Source organism: Podarcis liolepis (assembly GCF_965112155.1).
Source record: "Podarcis liolepis genome assembly, chromosome: 13".
In the NCBI taxonomy this organism is placed as follows: Eukaryota; Metazoa; Chordata; class Lepidosauria; order Squamata; family Lacertidae; genus Podarcis; species Podarcis liolepis.
The window spans coordinates 17026843-17041463 of NC_139573.1; the positions used below are offsets into that span (position 1 = coordinate 17026843).

General features: G+C 48.1%; 1 protein-coding gene across 2 annotated transcripts in view; it reads left to right on the forward strand.

Moving 5' to 3' along the window:
- SLC5A2 (solute carrier family 5 member 2) overlaps positions 1–14621 on the forward strand; it is a 17291-nt gene continuing 2670 nt past the window's right edge. The window contains exons 1-14 of one of the 2 annotated variants that reach the window (XM_083469165.1): positions 1–170; positions 2779–2850; positions 3579–3683; positions 4319–4378; positions 5357–5461; positions 5711–5816; positions 8181–8261; positions 9111–9340; positions 10250–10385; positions 11505–11612; positions 11810–11960; positions 12473–12641; positions 13285–13500; positions 14368–14539. In XM_083469165.1, coding sequence (XP_083325291.1) covers positions 60–170; positions 2779–2850; positions 3579–3683; positions 4319–4378; positions 5357–5461; positions 5711–5816; positions 8181–8261; positions 9111–9340; positions 10250–10385; positions 11505–11612; positions 11810–11960; positions 12473–12641; positions 13285–13500; positions 14368–14539 — 1822 coding nt within the window. In that variant the 5' untranslated portion in view covers positions 1–59. The remainder of the gene's footprint in view (positions 171–2778; positions 2851–3578; positions 3684–4318; positions 4379–5356; positions 5462–5710; positions 5817–8180; positions 8262–9110; positions 9341–10249; positions 10386–11504; positions 11613–11809; positions 11961–12472; positions 12642–13284; positions 13501–14367; positions 14540–14621) is intronic. The other variant, XM_083469166.1, reaches the window with a different exon arrangement.

Here is a 14621-nt window from a genome sequence, read left to right on the forward strand (position 1 = left end):
CCCAGAGAGTTCCTTGACTTTGCCTACTTGACTGCGGGAGAGTCAGAGCTTGAGGCACCATGGAGGAAGAATCGCCAGTCCTCGCGCCAGAGAGGGCGGCCATCAACAATCCAGCAGACATTTCCGTCATCTGCTTCTACTTCCTTGCGGTCATTGGAGTCGGTCTGTGGGTATGTATGTAGGGAGGGAGGGAGGGGGTGTGCTCCTCTCACGTAAACACACTTCCCTCATCTAGGGGTTTCTTCCAGACTGCCTTTATTTTCAGGTAGGATTCCATCCCATCCTGGAAAATTCAGGTTGTGCAATTAGTTGATTGGGAGCTCCTGTGCAACAGACTTGTTTCTCCTCCCCTGAAACCAGACTTTTTGCAATAAGTCATGGGAAAATGCACCGGGAAATGAGTCTGTTTGATACACAACATCATCTAATCTCCCTGCAAACAGATCCCAATGAATGCTCGATAAACAGGCAGTCTGGAAGTGGCCTAGGAAAGAAGGGACTCAGTTCCTCACTTAGAAAACAAGGGCACTGCCTTGCTGTGGGGAAGGAATTGGAACCAGCATTTGAGGGTAAAACATGGAGCGGTCAGAGCCAAGCCAGGACAAAGAGCATACCATCACCTATTTTTCTGTTACTCAGCTCATTTCCTTGCATAGCTCAAAAGATTCCTGCATTGTAAGGGGTTGGACTAGATGGACTCCCTTCCAAATCTACAATTCTAAGATTCTATTATTCTAGCCCAAACACAACTCATCCACCCACCATCATCTCTCCATTTGAGTCTTCCATGTCTTCTCTCGGAGTATTTCAGATTCGTCTATTCATTTACAAGGCAACTTGGGTCCAGGGTCTCTTAAGGACAGCCTGATTCCATATATCCCTGGTCTGACCACTGAGATATTTGGGGGAGTCTCTGTTAGTGGCCCCCAATGCCACCGATACACAGCTTGTATCTATCAGAAGCCACACATTCAATATTGTGAATCCAATCCTATGGAAAGCCCCCCCCCCCAGCTGAAATTAGACAGAACCCCCACCACCACTGAATGTCAAGAGCTTGACAAAGACTTTTCCATTCCAACAGGCATTTTAAGTTCCCTGTTTTGATAATAAATTTTCATTTATTTTAGCCACTGTGTGTTGGTGGGATGGGGATTGATTCTAATTGGTTTTATCCATCGTATACTTTTTAGAATTTTTTTATGTAGACTGCTTAGAAATCCTGGAGATTAAGTGTCCCATATAAATAGTGTAAATAAAACAAATTTACAGAAAGGAGAATGAAAAGCAGCTGAAGTGCTAGACTCAAATGCACTCTAACGGTTCACTCAAAGGATTACTCAGTGACAAAATGTCATTAATAATAACCATAAGCATGAAAAAGGCAGAATAAATTTGTGGGGGTGCTGGTCCATTAGGGCTGCTCCTCCAACTTTGGTTGGCTTTCAGCCAGCCCCCGCCAGACCACCTTATTACTTGCAACCAGGCTGGGGGGGCATTGCCCGTCAGCTTCCTCCTCCTTGATCTTAGTGTTTCTCTTCTAGATGCCTTCAGGGAGGAGGTTGGGGAGCAAAACTAGACTCCACCTATCACTGGCTCTCAGTCCACCTCCTGTGGTCCTCCCTGCCTTCCACCCTTCCAGTCCCAATTGGGCAGAAGACACCAACTGATAAATTTATTATTATTATTAATAATAATAATAATAATAATAATAATATCTTTATTGTCATTGCCCCCTTCGGGGACAACGAAATTTGCCCAAAGGTTGGAGCAGATGTTTTCAGAAACACATCACACCCTTTTAAGTTTTGTTAAAGCAGCTGCACTGGCCGCCCATCTGCTTCCGAGCCGGAAACAAGATTCTTGTATTAACTTACAAAACAACTTCGGTCCAGGGTAGCTCAGAAACTACCTAAAACTTTCTTTCCCAGCTCAATCCTGAGATCATTCGCAGGAGCATCGGTGGTCATTCGCCGATTTTGCAAGGCTCATTTGCTGTTGAAACCTGATTGTCATCCATGATTGACAGGTCGATGTGTCAACACATGGAATGGGACCAAGTCTCAAACCCATGAAAGGCCACTGTGAGCCTATATTGACACCTCTCAAAGATACAACTAGAACTTCTTCTTTTTTAAAGCCTGATTAATATAGCAAACTTCTCCCAAGACACTGCAGATAAATACAAAGATTTAAACTAATCTGTGTATACCTAAACTGTAAGTTACTTGGATGTTATTAACTAAGTTATAAAAAAAGATGTGTTAAATTTAACTGGGGGCAGCCTGTTCCATTATGCCGCCTGAGGCGGCTACTTCAGTCTGCCTCATGTATGGCCCAGCCCTGCAAATGCAGTTGAGGAACCTAGAACCCAGACACTGCCTCAAGACTTTCCTTTGCTGTTCTCCTCTGCTACAGGGTTCCTCTGCCCCACATTCAAGCAGGGAGGCCTGTCACGCTAGGCATATTTTTTGCTTTTCTCCCCATCCTTGTCTCTTCTCTTTGATCCTAGGCCTGGTCGTTCCAAATGGGTTAATGATTGCAAAAGGCTACATCGGTCAGGAATGTACTAGCAAGCTGGTAATGAGGTGTAAAATTGAACAGATTAGCAATTGAACAATCTGTTCCCTAGAGGATGGGCTCTGTTCCCTCTGTGCTTGTCTCCTTTTGATGCAGCCAGAGCAAGAAATACGCCCCATATTATAACACATCCCAAAATGGCTGAGCCCTTCCACGACGTCTACTCACACCACCTTTCCTCTCTCTCTTGGTTCACAGTCGATGTGCCGGACCAACAGGGGTACCGTCAGGGGATATTTCTTGGCTGGTAGGAACATGGTGTGGTGGCCGGTGAGTAACAGAAAATGGACAGGAACAAAGGAAGAGATGGGAGCCCTGGGGCTTGGGAACAGGGGAGAAAGAAACCCTAAATTAGAGAATGGAAAAGCTTTTTCAGCCTGAGGGCCACATTCCCCTTTATGGCAACTTTCTGGGGGCCACAGGTCAAGTGCACAGGCAAAAATGGGCGAAGCTGTGGATGTTTACCTTTGTACAGTAGGCTAGTTTCCAGACAGAGTCACACACCTCTCCCTCCCCACCATTCAGGGAAGCAAAAGGCATTATTAGAATTCAAGGACACATCCCCATGAAGGTGTGAAGCAAGGCTGCTTAGGGGTGTGGCCCCGGGGAGAGCCCCAAGGGCCAGAGAGCTGTATTTGACCCCCAGTCCTGAGGCTCGAAACACCTGCCACAAATACTTCAGGTTGGGGAGAGGGATGGATAGGAATGAAATAAGATGATGAGAATGGGAGGGTGGGTTCAGAAGACAGGGAAGATCAGGAGCGAAGAGGAAAAATACAGAAAAGCAAAAAGAAAGTGAGAAATAAATTAAGATGATGAACAGGCATAGCAGGGAGAGAATTGAAATATTTAGGACATTGGGTGAAATTGGAGACAGGAGGGAAGAGAGGGAAGAAGCACCAAGGTCAAGATGGTGGGTGGGCTTTGGTGTTTTGTTTGGTGGTGTGCGTGGGGAACGTCAAGCCCTATTCCTTCTTTGGTGGTTGGTGTGCCCACAGATCGGCGCCTCTCTCTTTGCCAGCAACATCGGCAGCGGTCATTTTGTGGGCTTGGCAGGCACTGGGGCAGCGACCGGCCTGGCCGTGGCAGGATTCGAGTGGAACGTAAGCAATGGGCTGCAGGCTCCATCTTTCTTTTTCGGGAAACACAGTGTGTGGGTGGGGAGGCAAGACGCTTTCATTCGGCGAACGGAAACTGAAAGCGGGACTGATCACATACACACTTGGATCGGGGCCTGCTGTCACCTGGGCAGCTTTCTGAGGGCCACCTGCCATCTGTGGGTGGGCCATAGTGGAAAGTGGGAGGGGCAACACATGCAAAATTCTACCTTTGTACAGTAGCTAGTTTCTATGCATACGCACTCTCCACCCTTCACCCAGGCCGTCCAGAGGCAAGATCAGAGTGCAAGGGAACATTCCACCCAGGCAGAAGCAATCAAAGAGGGTGTAAAGCAGGGGCCAGTGAGTGGTTTGGCCTGGGAAGAGTTCCAAGGGCCAGGCAGAGAGGTATTGAGGGCCACATCTGGCCCCCGAGCCTGAGGTTCACCACTTTTCCTATAGACATTCAACTGGTGTTGATTTTCCCAACGTGAAAAGGCAGCGAGAGAGGAAACTTCACCCATTACATTTCTGCCTCTTATGTACATGTCAATGACATAGAAGCCCTACCAAAAAACAAGATTATTATTTTTTAAGTGAGAATTTGAACCACACTAACCCACTTCTCTCTTTCCTCCCAGGCTCTCTTCCTTGTCCTCCTCCTAGGATGGCTCTTCGTCCCGGTCTACCTCACAGCTGGGGTAATAAGAAGATACGTTGCTTGCTTCTTTGTGACATTTGAAATCTCTTCAAGGAACCCAGGGTAGCCCCATGGTTCTCCCTGACTCCAGTTTTATCCTCACAACTGTACTGGGTGAGGAGGTGGGTTGGGCTGAGCGATGGGGACTGATCTGTAGTCACCCAGCTAGCATCATGGCTGCGCAGAAGTTTGAACTCAGGTCTCCCATGTCTAAATCCAGCATTCTTAACTCCTTGGCTATGTCGAACAACGACTGGTGTGTGAAAACTGAGGACATGAGAAGAGGAAAGTGCTGAGTGGGTCTGGGTGGCAAGAGAAAAGAGGATGGAAAACCAGGATGCTGTGGGGCTAGTAGGTTGGGAATGGAAGAGCAGAGCCAAAATACTGGATTCATCCCAGGGAGCATGCTAAGAAGCTAACCCTTGGAACCAGAAGCTCCCCTTTTTCCATATACAGCTGTGTGCCATTAATACCTATTAGACCAGGTGTGGGGAACCTGGGACCTTCCAGATGTTGCTGAACTACAAGCTATTCAGCCCCAGCAAGCGTGGCTATTGGCCAGGGATCATGGGAATTGTAGTTCAGCAACAATCTGGAGGGCTGAAGGTTCCCCGCACCTCTACTACACCAATAAGCTTCAGATTTAAGCAGAGTATTCATTTTAAATGTGCAATTTTAAAAATCAAATGTTAACAAATTTATCATCATAATGTAAGCTTTAAAAAAAGTCAACAATCACACACACAAATTACATGTCTAGAAAGGCTTGCCAAAGAAGAATAGCATTTTTAGCAGGCATCTAAAACAGTAGTGCAAAGTTGCCTGTCTTATGTCAATGGGCAGGGAGTTCCAGAGGTTAGGTGTTGCCCCTCTGAAAGATTAACTCCTTGCTAGTGCAGAGCGAACATTATGTGGCTCTTGCTTTAACACTATAAAAGACAGCAGTGACCTCTCCCCTGCTGCTTCCCTCCCCCTGCAGGTCATCACGATGCCACAGTACCTGAAGAAGCGCTTTGGAGGCCGACGTATCCGACTCTACCTCTCCGTCCTCTCCCTTTTCATGTATATCTTCACCAAGATCTCAGTAGGTCATTTCTCTGGGCATGAAGAACTGAGAGGGTGGGCAAGTGGGTGCAGGATTTCCAACAAGGGTTCGGCTGGTCCACTTCCACCTGAGGAGAGAAGGCCATTTTAATGGTGAACGGAAGCTGCCCGGCAAAGCCTGTCCCCTCCCCCAGCCTCCTCTTGGAGAGAACCCCTTTCCCAGTCTGATTTCTTTGGGGGCCATTAGCCATGATCTATGGACTTGGGCTTTCTCTTTCTCACCTGGCAGGTGGACATGTTCTCTGGAGCCGTCTTCATCCAGCAAGCTTTGGGCTGGAATATTTATGTGGCCGTCATAGCCCTCCTGATCATAACCACCATTTACACAGTGACAGGTAACTGGAACGTTGAAATGGTTATCGGAACAGGCTGGTGGCAGGGAATACAATAGAGAACCGGGTTGCCAACCGGCCATGAGAGAGAGGCAGCCTGACCTGTTCATGCCCCTTTAACCACAGCAGAAACCAGCTTTTCAGACAGTCAACCTGTTAACTGCTACAAGTCAACGTGCTTGACAGGTACAGGGGCAAATGACACCTCATCCCCAGAGCCAAGCTATATTATACTAATAGCTTTCTTCTTCTTCTTCTTCTTCTTCTTCTTCTTCTTCTTCTTCTTCTTCAATCACTTGTAGCCAAGTAAGATTGTCTTCCATGAACACAGTTTTAACAGTGAGTCCATGACTGTGGAGACCAATTCTGGATCCACACGTCCTTCCACAGTGGGGACATTGGTTTCCAGGCGGGAGATGATCACGGTGTGGATTTGCCAAGCGTGCCTTCCTCTTAGCACGTTTCTCCTTTTTGTCCTGAGTTCAAGCATCTTCAAAACCCATGATACTAATAGCACCCAGGGCTAGTCAAGGGTTTGTTTGTTTGTTTGTTTGTTTGTTTGTTTGTTTGTTTGCTTGCTTGCTTGCTTGCTTGCTTGCTTGCTTGCATCTGAGGCAGAAAATCCCACATGCGCCTCTCCCCATCCCAGGCAGCAAAGAGAAAATAAGAATGAATTAAATAATAAAATATTTGCTGCCATTTTGTGAAACTGCTGGCCTAACAGAAGGACAGACAGTCATTTCTAGTTCATAAGATGGAAACCTCAGAGAGGTAGATAGGCAGGTCTGTGCGCATATGTGGAAGAGAGAGAGAATGGGAGAGGGAGAAAAAGGAAGCAGTGTGTGTGTATGTGAGAGGAGAAGAGTGTGTATGTATTGCAGTAAGTGACAGACAATATGAGAGTGAGAGAGACTGAGAGGCAAGTGCGCTCTCTCTCTCTCTCTCTCTCTCTCTCTCTCTCTCTCTCTCTCTCGCTCTCGCGTGTCTGTGTGTGTATCAGAGAAGAAATGCTGTGCCAAGCATGGCCGTTACTCCTTGCATTAACTAAGTTAATTGCATACAATTTCCAAACAAAACATAGGCTAAGGGACCACCCACCAACCCACCCCCTGCTTAGAAATGGACTTTGCACTCTTTGTGCGTTTGAATCACAATGAGGGAGCCTCTTCTCGCTGCATTATCTCCCCTTCCCTCCATCCCGGCGCGTAGGCAATCTTACTCCTGGGAACATTACGCACATTTTCTGCCCTCAGATCTTCAAGCGCAGCCTTTTCTGAGTAAACTCCAGTTCCCCGCCCTCAGCTTCTATTTGTCCCAATAAGAAGACATAAGCTCTATTTGGCTCCAAAAACTGCTTCCTGGGCTAATAGGAGCAGGTGAGGAGGAGGAAAGGGTTCAACCCCCTTTCCTCAAACTGGGGGACCCCACTTCTGTGAGTCACTTTTAAAAAATAAGACACAGCAGCAAGGGCTAAGGGCCTAACTCTGGCTGAAAATATGCAAAGCAATGTACCTCAGACCATGGGCAGAATGCCAGTAATGGATAACCGCTGCTTACACACCCCACTGAGTTTTGGTGCTCTGGGCATTCAGGTGTTGTTTCCTTGAAGAGTTGAGGCATTCCCTATTTTTCGAAAAATTAATAACAAACAGGCTAGGCTACCTGAAAATGGCAAACATCAATGGCATGTATAATAAAGCTACTGCTGACCCACAGATTAGGCACCCATTTTTCAAAGCACTGTCATTCCATGATGCTTCCACCTCATGGATGAAGTTGCCAATGTTTCTAGTTTTCTGTCCTGAAATCATTGGCTGTGTTTGTTGTTAGAACGCGTTTTGTCATCTATACGTTAACCACTCCTTTGGGAGGGAGGGCAGGATATAAACTGAATGCATGTACAACTGAAGGGAAAGGCTCCTGGGCCTTTAAATACCTGTGCAGCAGGCAGAGCTTCAACAGGCAAAGCTTGCCTCATCCTGAGGGAGAGTTCACCTGTTGAATTTCTGACTGACATTAAGGATCCCTGCCAGAAAAAAGATAAGCAGCCTGACTAATGATGAGCAGGAAGAACAGGTCTGGTTATTCCTTTAATGCCCTTGAGAAACCCCGAGCTCTTGCTGGTCTGTGTTATAGTGGTAGCATTTCGACGGAGCCTCTTGCGCACATACGGCTTTACAGAGTTTAAGAGGACAGGTCTTTGCCCTGAGGAGCTTACAGTCTAAAGTGCAGCTGGTGCCAAGTGAGATGGATCAACCAAATGACAAGGTGATCCCCAGGATCTCTGCAGCTCTATGATTCTATGATTTAGTGCAGTAATACGGTTCCCTATGACCTGCGCATGACCTTCTCCTGTCTTTCCTCCAGGTGGGTTGGCAGCACTGATGTTCACAGACACAATCCAGTCATTCGTCATGATTGGTGGATCCTGTGTCCTGATGGGGTTTGGTGAGTAGGTCACTTCCCGTGGCACATATGACACTGAGGCATGGGCATCATATTGGTAACAGAGTCAGTAGGGTGCAAGGGTTAGAGGTTTGGACGAGGACCTGGAAGACCAGGGTCCAGGTCCTCACTGGGTGACCTCGGGGCAGTCCCTGACTCTTAGCCAAACCTACCTCACAGAATTGTTGTGAAGATAAAATGGGGAGGAGATAGAATCCACCCCTTATGCCACCTTAAGGTCCTTGAAGATGGGACATTAAACAAATCAACAAACAAGCTTTTAATCAGTGCTAAAATGCTTTCCCCACTGTTTTTCAAAGAAATATATTAGATATTAATGAAATATTTTCTGAACTTAAAACATTAGAAAAAGTGGTGCTTAAATTAAAGCAATAAAGAGAGCTAAAGCTAAAATGCTTTTTTTTAAAAAAAAATAAAATAAAACTCTGGTCATCACCATTTTAGCAATTTCCTCCACGTTTCCAGTCTACATTTCTGATCCAAAACACTTCTTTTTTTTACCACCACCACTCCACAAAAAACCCATATCCTGAGTTGCGCTGGTGCTAAATAAATATTTTTACTTATTTTTTAACTAGGATTATTATTTTTGATGAGATAACTCAGCTGTGCATCTTCCACATTTCATCTCGGTATCCCTTGTACAACTCTGGTTTGAAAGTCTTGTTCTAAAAACAATCTTTATTTGTGAATTATTTGTGGTGGAGAAAGCCTGGGTTCTTTTGGGGTTGGAAGGAAAAGTCTGGGCAACCGTAGCAGATGTTTGGGGTGACATTATGCGTGGGTGTGCCATATCCTATCTTTAAATTGCCCGCCTCTATTCCGCTGCAGCCTTTAACGCAGTGGGAGGTTACCAGGCGATGTTCGACAAGTACATGCAGGCGCTTCCCAGGCAGACCCTCTCCCCGAACCCTGCTCTCTACAACATCTCAGCCTCCTGCTACATCCCCCGCGAAGACTCCTTTCAGATGATGAGAGATGCCGTCGTCAGCGACATGCCCTGGCCGGCTGTTATCCTTGGCCTCTCCATCAATTCTCTCTGGTACTGGTGCACTGACCAGGTAAGGCAAGGGCGAGAGTATCTGTCTCTCTGCCTGGCTCTATCGCAATCTCCTAATGCCTGCTTGCACAAGATCATACCCTTTTCCTCTGGATTTCAACACCCAGTTTCTGACTCACCGCCTTTCTAATGTAAAAAGCCTCAAACGTTGTAACTTTTCTGCAACCAGGACTTGATTGTTCTGGTTTCAGTTTCCTGCACCTTTTCCAGCTTTGCGCTATTTGAGTTGCAAAGGCCAGAACTGTATATACAGCAGTGGTTCCTAACTGGGGGTCCGCGTAACCCACCCAGGGGGTCCCCATAGCACCATTCACGTAACAAAAACTACCATAGAGATATCACAACTTTCAAAAGTAGGGGGTCCGTGGCTTAGCGTTTGAAAAACAGGGGGTCTGCAGTACTTAGCCAATCGGAAAACACTGGTATTCAGTTTTTCCAAGTGCAGTTGCACCATAGATTTGTGCAAAGTGGGCTGGGGAACCTCCTGCTAGCCAATTAAAAAAAGAAAAGGCCACTTGTCAATTAGCTGACGTCATCCTGATGGGCAGGGGATGTCAGATGACGTGCTGCTGGGTTTGAGTTTGCTCAGTTTGGCTGTGTGGCACTGTTGCCTGCCCATCAGCTCTTAAGTGGGGATGTAGAGGTGTTAAATCCTGCAGGAAACCTACTGTGCATAGTCAATCCTTGCAAAAAGCAGAATTTATTATTATTATTACTGTGGTTTTTGCTATAGAAAGGTGGGTGGTTTCACCTGTCTGCCAAGCACCTGACATCATGATGACATTTGTTGAATGACAGGTGAGGGATTCTCAGGGTGAAAGCCACCCCACCCCACCCCTGATGTAAAGGCATTAGCTAAATCATGGGAAAGATGACTGGCAGCAAAAGTTCCTGTTTTCATCCCGCACAGGTGATCGTGCAGAGGTGCCTGGCTGGGAAGAACCTCACCCATGTCAAAGCCGGCTGCATCCTTTGTGGCTACCTCAAACTGCTGCCCATGTTTCTTATGGTTATGCCTGGCATGATCAGCCGGATCCTGTATCCAGGTAAACACCTGGGGAGGGCTGGGGAAGCAGGTCGGAACTGAGGGAAGGAGGCCACGTCCTGGTATTCCATGAAGGCGGAAAAGGTTTGGAGTGCTTTCCTGATCTCAGGGCATGCCACTGGTGCTAGACCGCCAACGTACAACGCAACCACAACCTTCAGTCCTGTCACCAATGGCCTGAATAGAGCTGATGGGCTTTTATTCTCAATATATGCGTTCCCCTCACTAACCACTGCTGTTGCGACTGGGCAGCTGTGCTTATTCTGCATGCATTTAAGATTTAATCAGATAATCTTAGGCTGTGGTTCATTTGTTAGCCTGCAACCGCCACAAAGCTCTCTCCTGCTTTTGCTGAAAAACACTGAAACAGTTACCCTTCTAGAAGCTGAAAAGTGAGTTTGGTTCCTCTCAGCAGGTAGAAACTTCCAGCTCTCCAGCTTTTTTTCTCCATTTTCGTTGTGGCCTTGGAGACCTCAAGAGATTGCCGGCGGTTTAAGAATTTAGGTTGCATGCACACCATACATTTAAAACACATTTTCCTGCCAAAGATTCCTGGGAATTATAGCTTAAGGGTGCAGGGGATTGTGGCTCTGTGGGGGGTAAACTAAACTTCCCATGGTTCTTTGAGGGTAGGACATAAGCACCTATTTAGACATTGGCTACCTACAACGTAAAAGCCAACACCTCTGGCCCATCACCCAGTAAGCGGCGCGCACACAAAACATCAGTCCAGAGCTGATGGCACCCCTGCAGTCTTCCCATGACACCTGCAGCTCCCCCCACAACTCACCGGTCCTTGGGCATGAGGTGGCTGTCTTTCCCTTCCTTGAAAAATACACAGAGCTGAAACAAGGAAGTTGGAAGAGTGCCACACCTTCCCCTTTCAGCTCTGCGGGCTTTTCCAGGCTCAGAATAAGTCTGCAGAATCAGACTTTCATCTAAATCCTTTGGAAAAGAGAAGTGGGTGTGCACACAATTTCTCACTTCCTGTCTCTCTGCAAGTGGGGAGAAGGGGCGGCCCCCACGACCCTCGTTCAAAGATCCAAATGTACTGACAGGCCAGCAACACCTGCAGTTATTTTAATCCGGGAGTTACATTGCGTCCCCTCTGCTTTTTCAGACGAAGTGGCTTGCGTCATCCCAGAGGAATGCAAACGGATCTGTGGCACGGAAGTTGGGTGCTCCAACATTGCGTACCCCAAACTGGTGGTGTCTCTCATGCCGAGTGGTAAGGAGCGGTGGGGTTAAGGGGAGGGCGGGTTTTGCCTGACTTTATTGCGCTTGAAATCCTGAGTCCTTCGGAACCCACTGCGCTCGCCTTATTATGGATTCTGACCAGCTCCATCTGTGTCACCTGAGAGATGCTGAGCTGCGAGGAAGACGGACCTTCTTCCCTTCCCACTTCATTGTGTCTCCCCTCCGCAGGCCTCCGGGGTCTCATGCTGGCTGTGATGCTGGCGGCATTAATGAGCTCGCTGGCTTCCATCTTCAACAGCAGTGGTACCCTCTTCACCATGGACATCTACAACCGCCTGAGGCCGCAAGCCAGTGACAAGGAGCTCTTGATCGTGGGCAGGTGAGGAAGAGCGCTGGGTTGTGCCACCATAGCTGTCAACGTTTCCCTTTTTTAAAGGAAAATTCCCTTATTCCAAATAGGATTCCTCGCAAGAAAAGGGGAAAGTTGACAGCTATGTGCCCCACGCCCATTGAGTACCACTTCATTCATTAAGATAACTTAATGGTACCCTGTAGCAGAAATGGGGAGCTCAGGACGGGTCCAGTTTGCCTCCATTCTGCTGTAGGGACATATTCGGAAACCCTAGAAACTGTCACGGAACAAATACACTTTTTACATTAGAAAAACTAGCAACAACCGCAGGCCAGATATGTTGACTGCCAAGATGGCTTTTGGAAAAATTCTTTTGGAAAACCAAACCAGGTGATGCCACAGCACAAGGCAAGGACCCGCAGAAATCCCTCCCCAACTGCAACCAAGCACCGCTGGCGAAATGCCTTTGGTGGTGCCTCCATTGTCCTGCTCTCCCCAAGGGGGGTGCTGCGTTCTCACCTTGCTGTTGCTCCCCACAGAGTGTGGATCCTGCTCCTTGTGGGGGTGAGCATTGCGTGGATCCCAGTGGTGCAGGCGGCCCAGGGAGGCCAGCTCTTCGACTACATCCAGTCCGTCAGCAGCTACTTGGCCCCACCAATTGCGGCCATCTTTCTCCTTGGGCTCTTTGTCAAAAGAGTTAATGAGCAGGTGAGTGACATTCGGGAAGGGGCCAGCATGGGACAGGGACACTCAGTCAGTGGAGAGGAAAGCCAGGGGCCGAAGATAAAGGGAATTTGAGTGATAGGCAGTAGCCATTTTGGGATATGGAATTCAGGTGCTCGGGGGATGGGGAAACCCTGGAATAGAAGATACAGTGGTACCTCAGGTTACATACACTTCAGGTTACATACACTTCAGGTTACAGACTCCGCTAACCCACAAATAGTGCTTCAGGTTAAGAACTTTGCTTCAGGATGAGAACAGAAATCATGCAGCAGCAGCAGGAGGCCCCATTAGCTAAAGTGGTGCTTCAGGTTAAGAACAGTTTCAGGTTAAGTACGGACCTCCGGAACGAATTAAGTACTTAACCCGAGGTACCACTGTACAGAGAAGTCACTGCAAAGAAGCCTAACTCTCCATAAAGCATGTCACAGGTTAATTTTAGGATCCATCCGTGTTCAGGTTCTACTGCGGACCTCAATTTTAGGGTGCAGCACAGGAGACCAAAAAGAACAGGACAAGCAAATATTTGGGTTAGAAAGCATTCAAAGCAGCCAGACCTAGCCCAGCCCCTTGGCTCTGTTGTTGTTCATCCTTCTCTTTCACCCTGTTTTTCTCTCTCCCTCTTTAGGGTGCGTTCTGGGGGCTGGTGGGGGGGCTAGCCATAGGCATGGCCCGGATGATCCCGGAATTTTTTTACGGGACAGGAAGTTGCCTCTTCCCCAGCACCTGCCCCCGCCTGATCTGTGGAGTCCACTATCTCTACTTTGCTTTCATCCTCTTCTGCCTCTCGGCCACCATTGCGATGGGTGTCTCTCTCTGCACCTCACCTATCCCTGAGAAACACGTAAGTATAGAGGCCGGGTGGGCAGGGGAATCCACGTGAACCTGGCACACGAACCTAATCTGGGGGCTTCAGGGTGGCAATGCCTCACTGCCAAGGCAACTGAGGTTTGCCACCTCCAAGCCTCGAAAAGCCCAACTCTAGTTTACAGTCTTTAAATGCATGGTGGGGGTGTAGCTCATTTTGGGGAAGGCAGGCCTAGTGGTATGAAAGACGAGCCACAGAAAAGTATATTTAGAGCACACACAAGAATCCTGGGAACTGTTGTTTTCCCCATCACAAAACTATAGTTCCAGTGTGGTGCAGTGGTTAAGAGCGGTAGATTCATAATCTGGGGAACCGGGTTCGTGTCTCCGCTCCTCCACATGCAGCTGCTGGGTGACCTTGGGCCAGTCACGCTTCTCTGAAGTCTCTCAGCCCCACTCACCTCACAGAGTGTTTGTTGTGGGGGAGGAAGGGAAAGGAGAATGCTAGCCGCTTTGAGACTCCTTAGGGTAGTGATAAAGCGGGATATCAAATCCAAACTCTTCTTCTTCTTCATCGCATTTAACAAACTATGGTCTAACTACCAACCAGTTGACGGAGTGGCCCCCCCCCATTTGTTCTCTGGCACAGAGCCACTTCCTTTGGTGCCTTAATGGCCCATTACCCAGGCTATCACCTCACTAGGAAGCTAGCCTGGCTATTCCAAGACTTAGAAGGGGTCCCAGGCATACAACCTACCCGTCTGCCAACTCATAACAATACTATATTTGCCCATCCGTTGTCAAGGGAAGGGGAGGGGGGCTTGGGCGAGAGATAAAGGGTGGCAGGTGAGCAACACAACCATGCACCTTGCGTCTAACCAATCCGCCCGTCTTGCCACCCTAGCTGCATCGCCTGGTGTTCAGCCTCAGGCACAGTAAAGAGGAGCGAGTTGATCTGGACACGGAGGAAGAGGAGGAAGCCAAACAAAGGGAGGCTGCCCAGCAGCGGCGCCGGGAACATGCAGAGATGGAAGCCGCCAGGAACGGGAGGCTGGAGCAGGCGCTGGAGGTGGAGGGTGAGGCAGAGAGGAGGCTTTGTATCGCAAGGGTGGGAAGCCTTTCGCACCCCAAGGGCCATGTTCCCTCCTGGACAGCTTT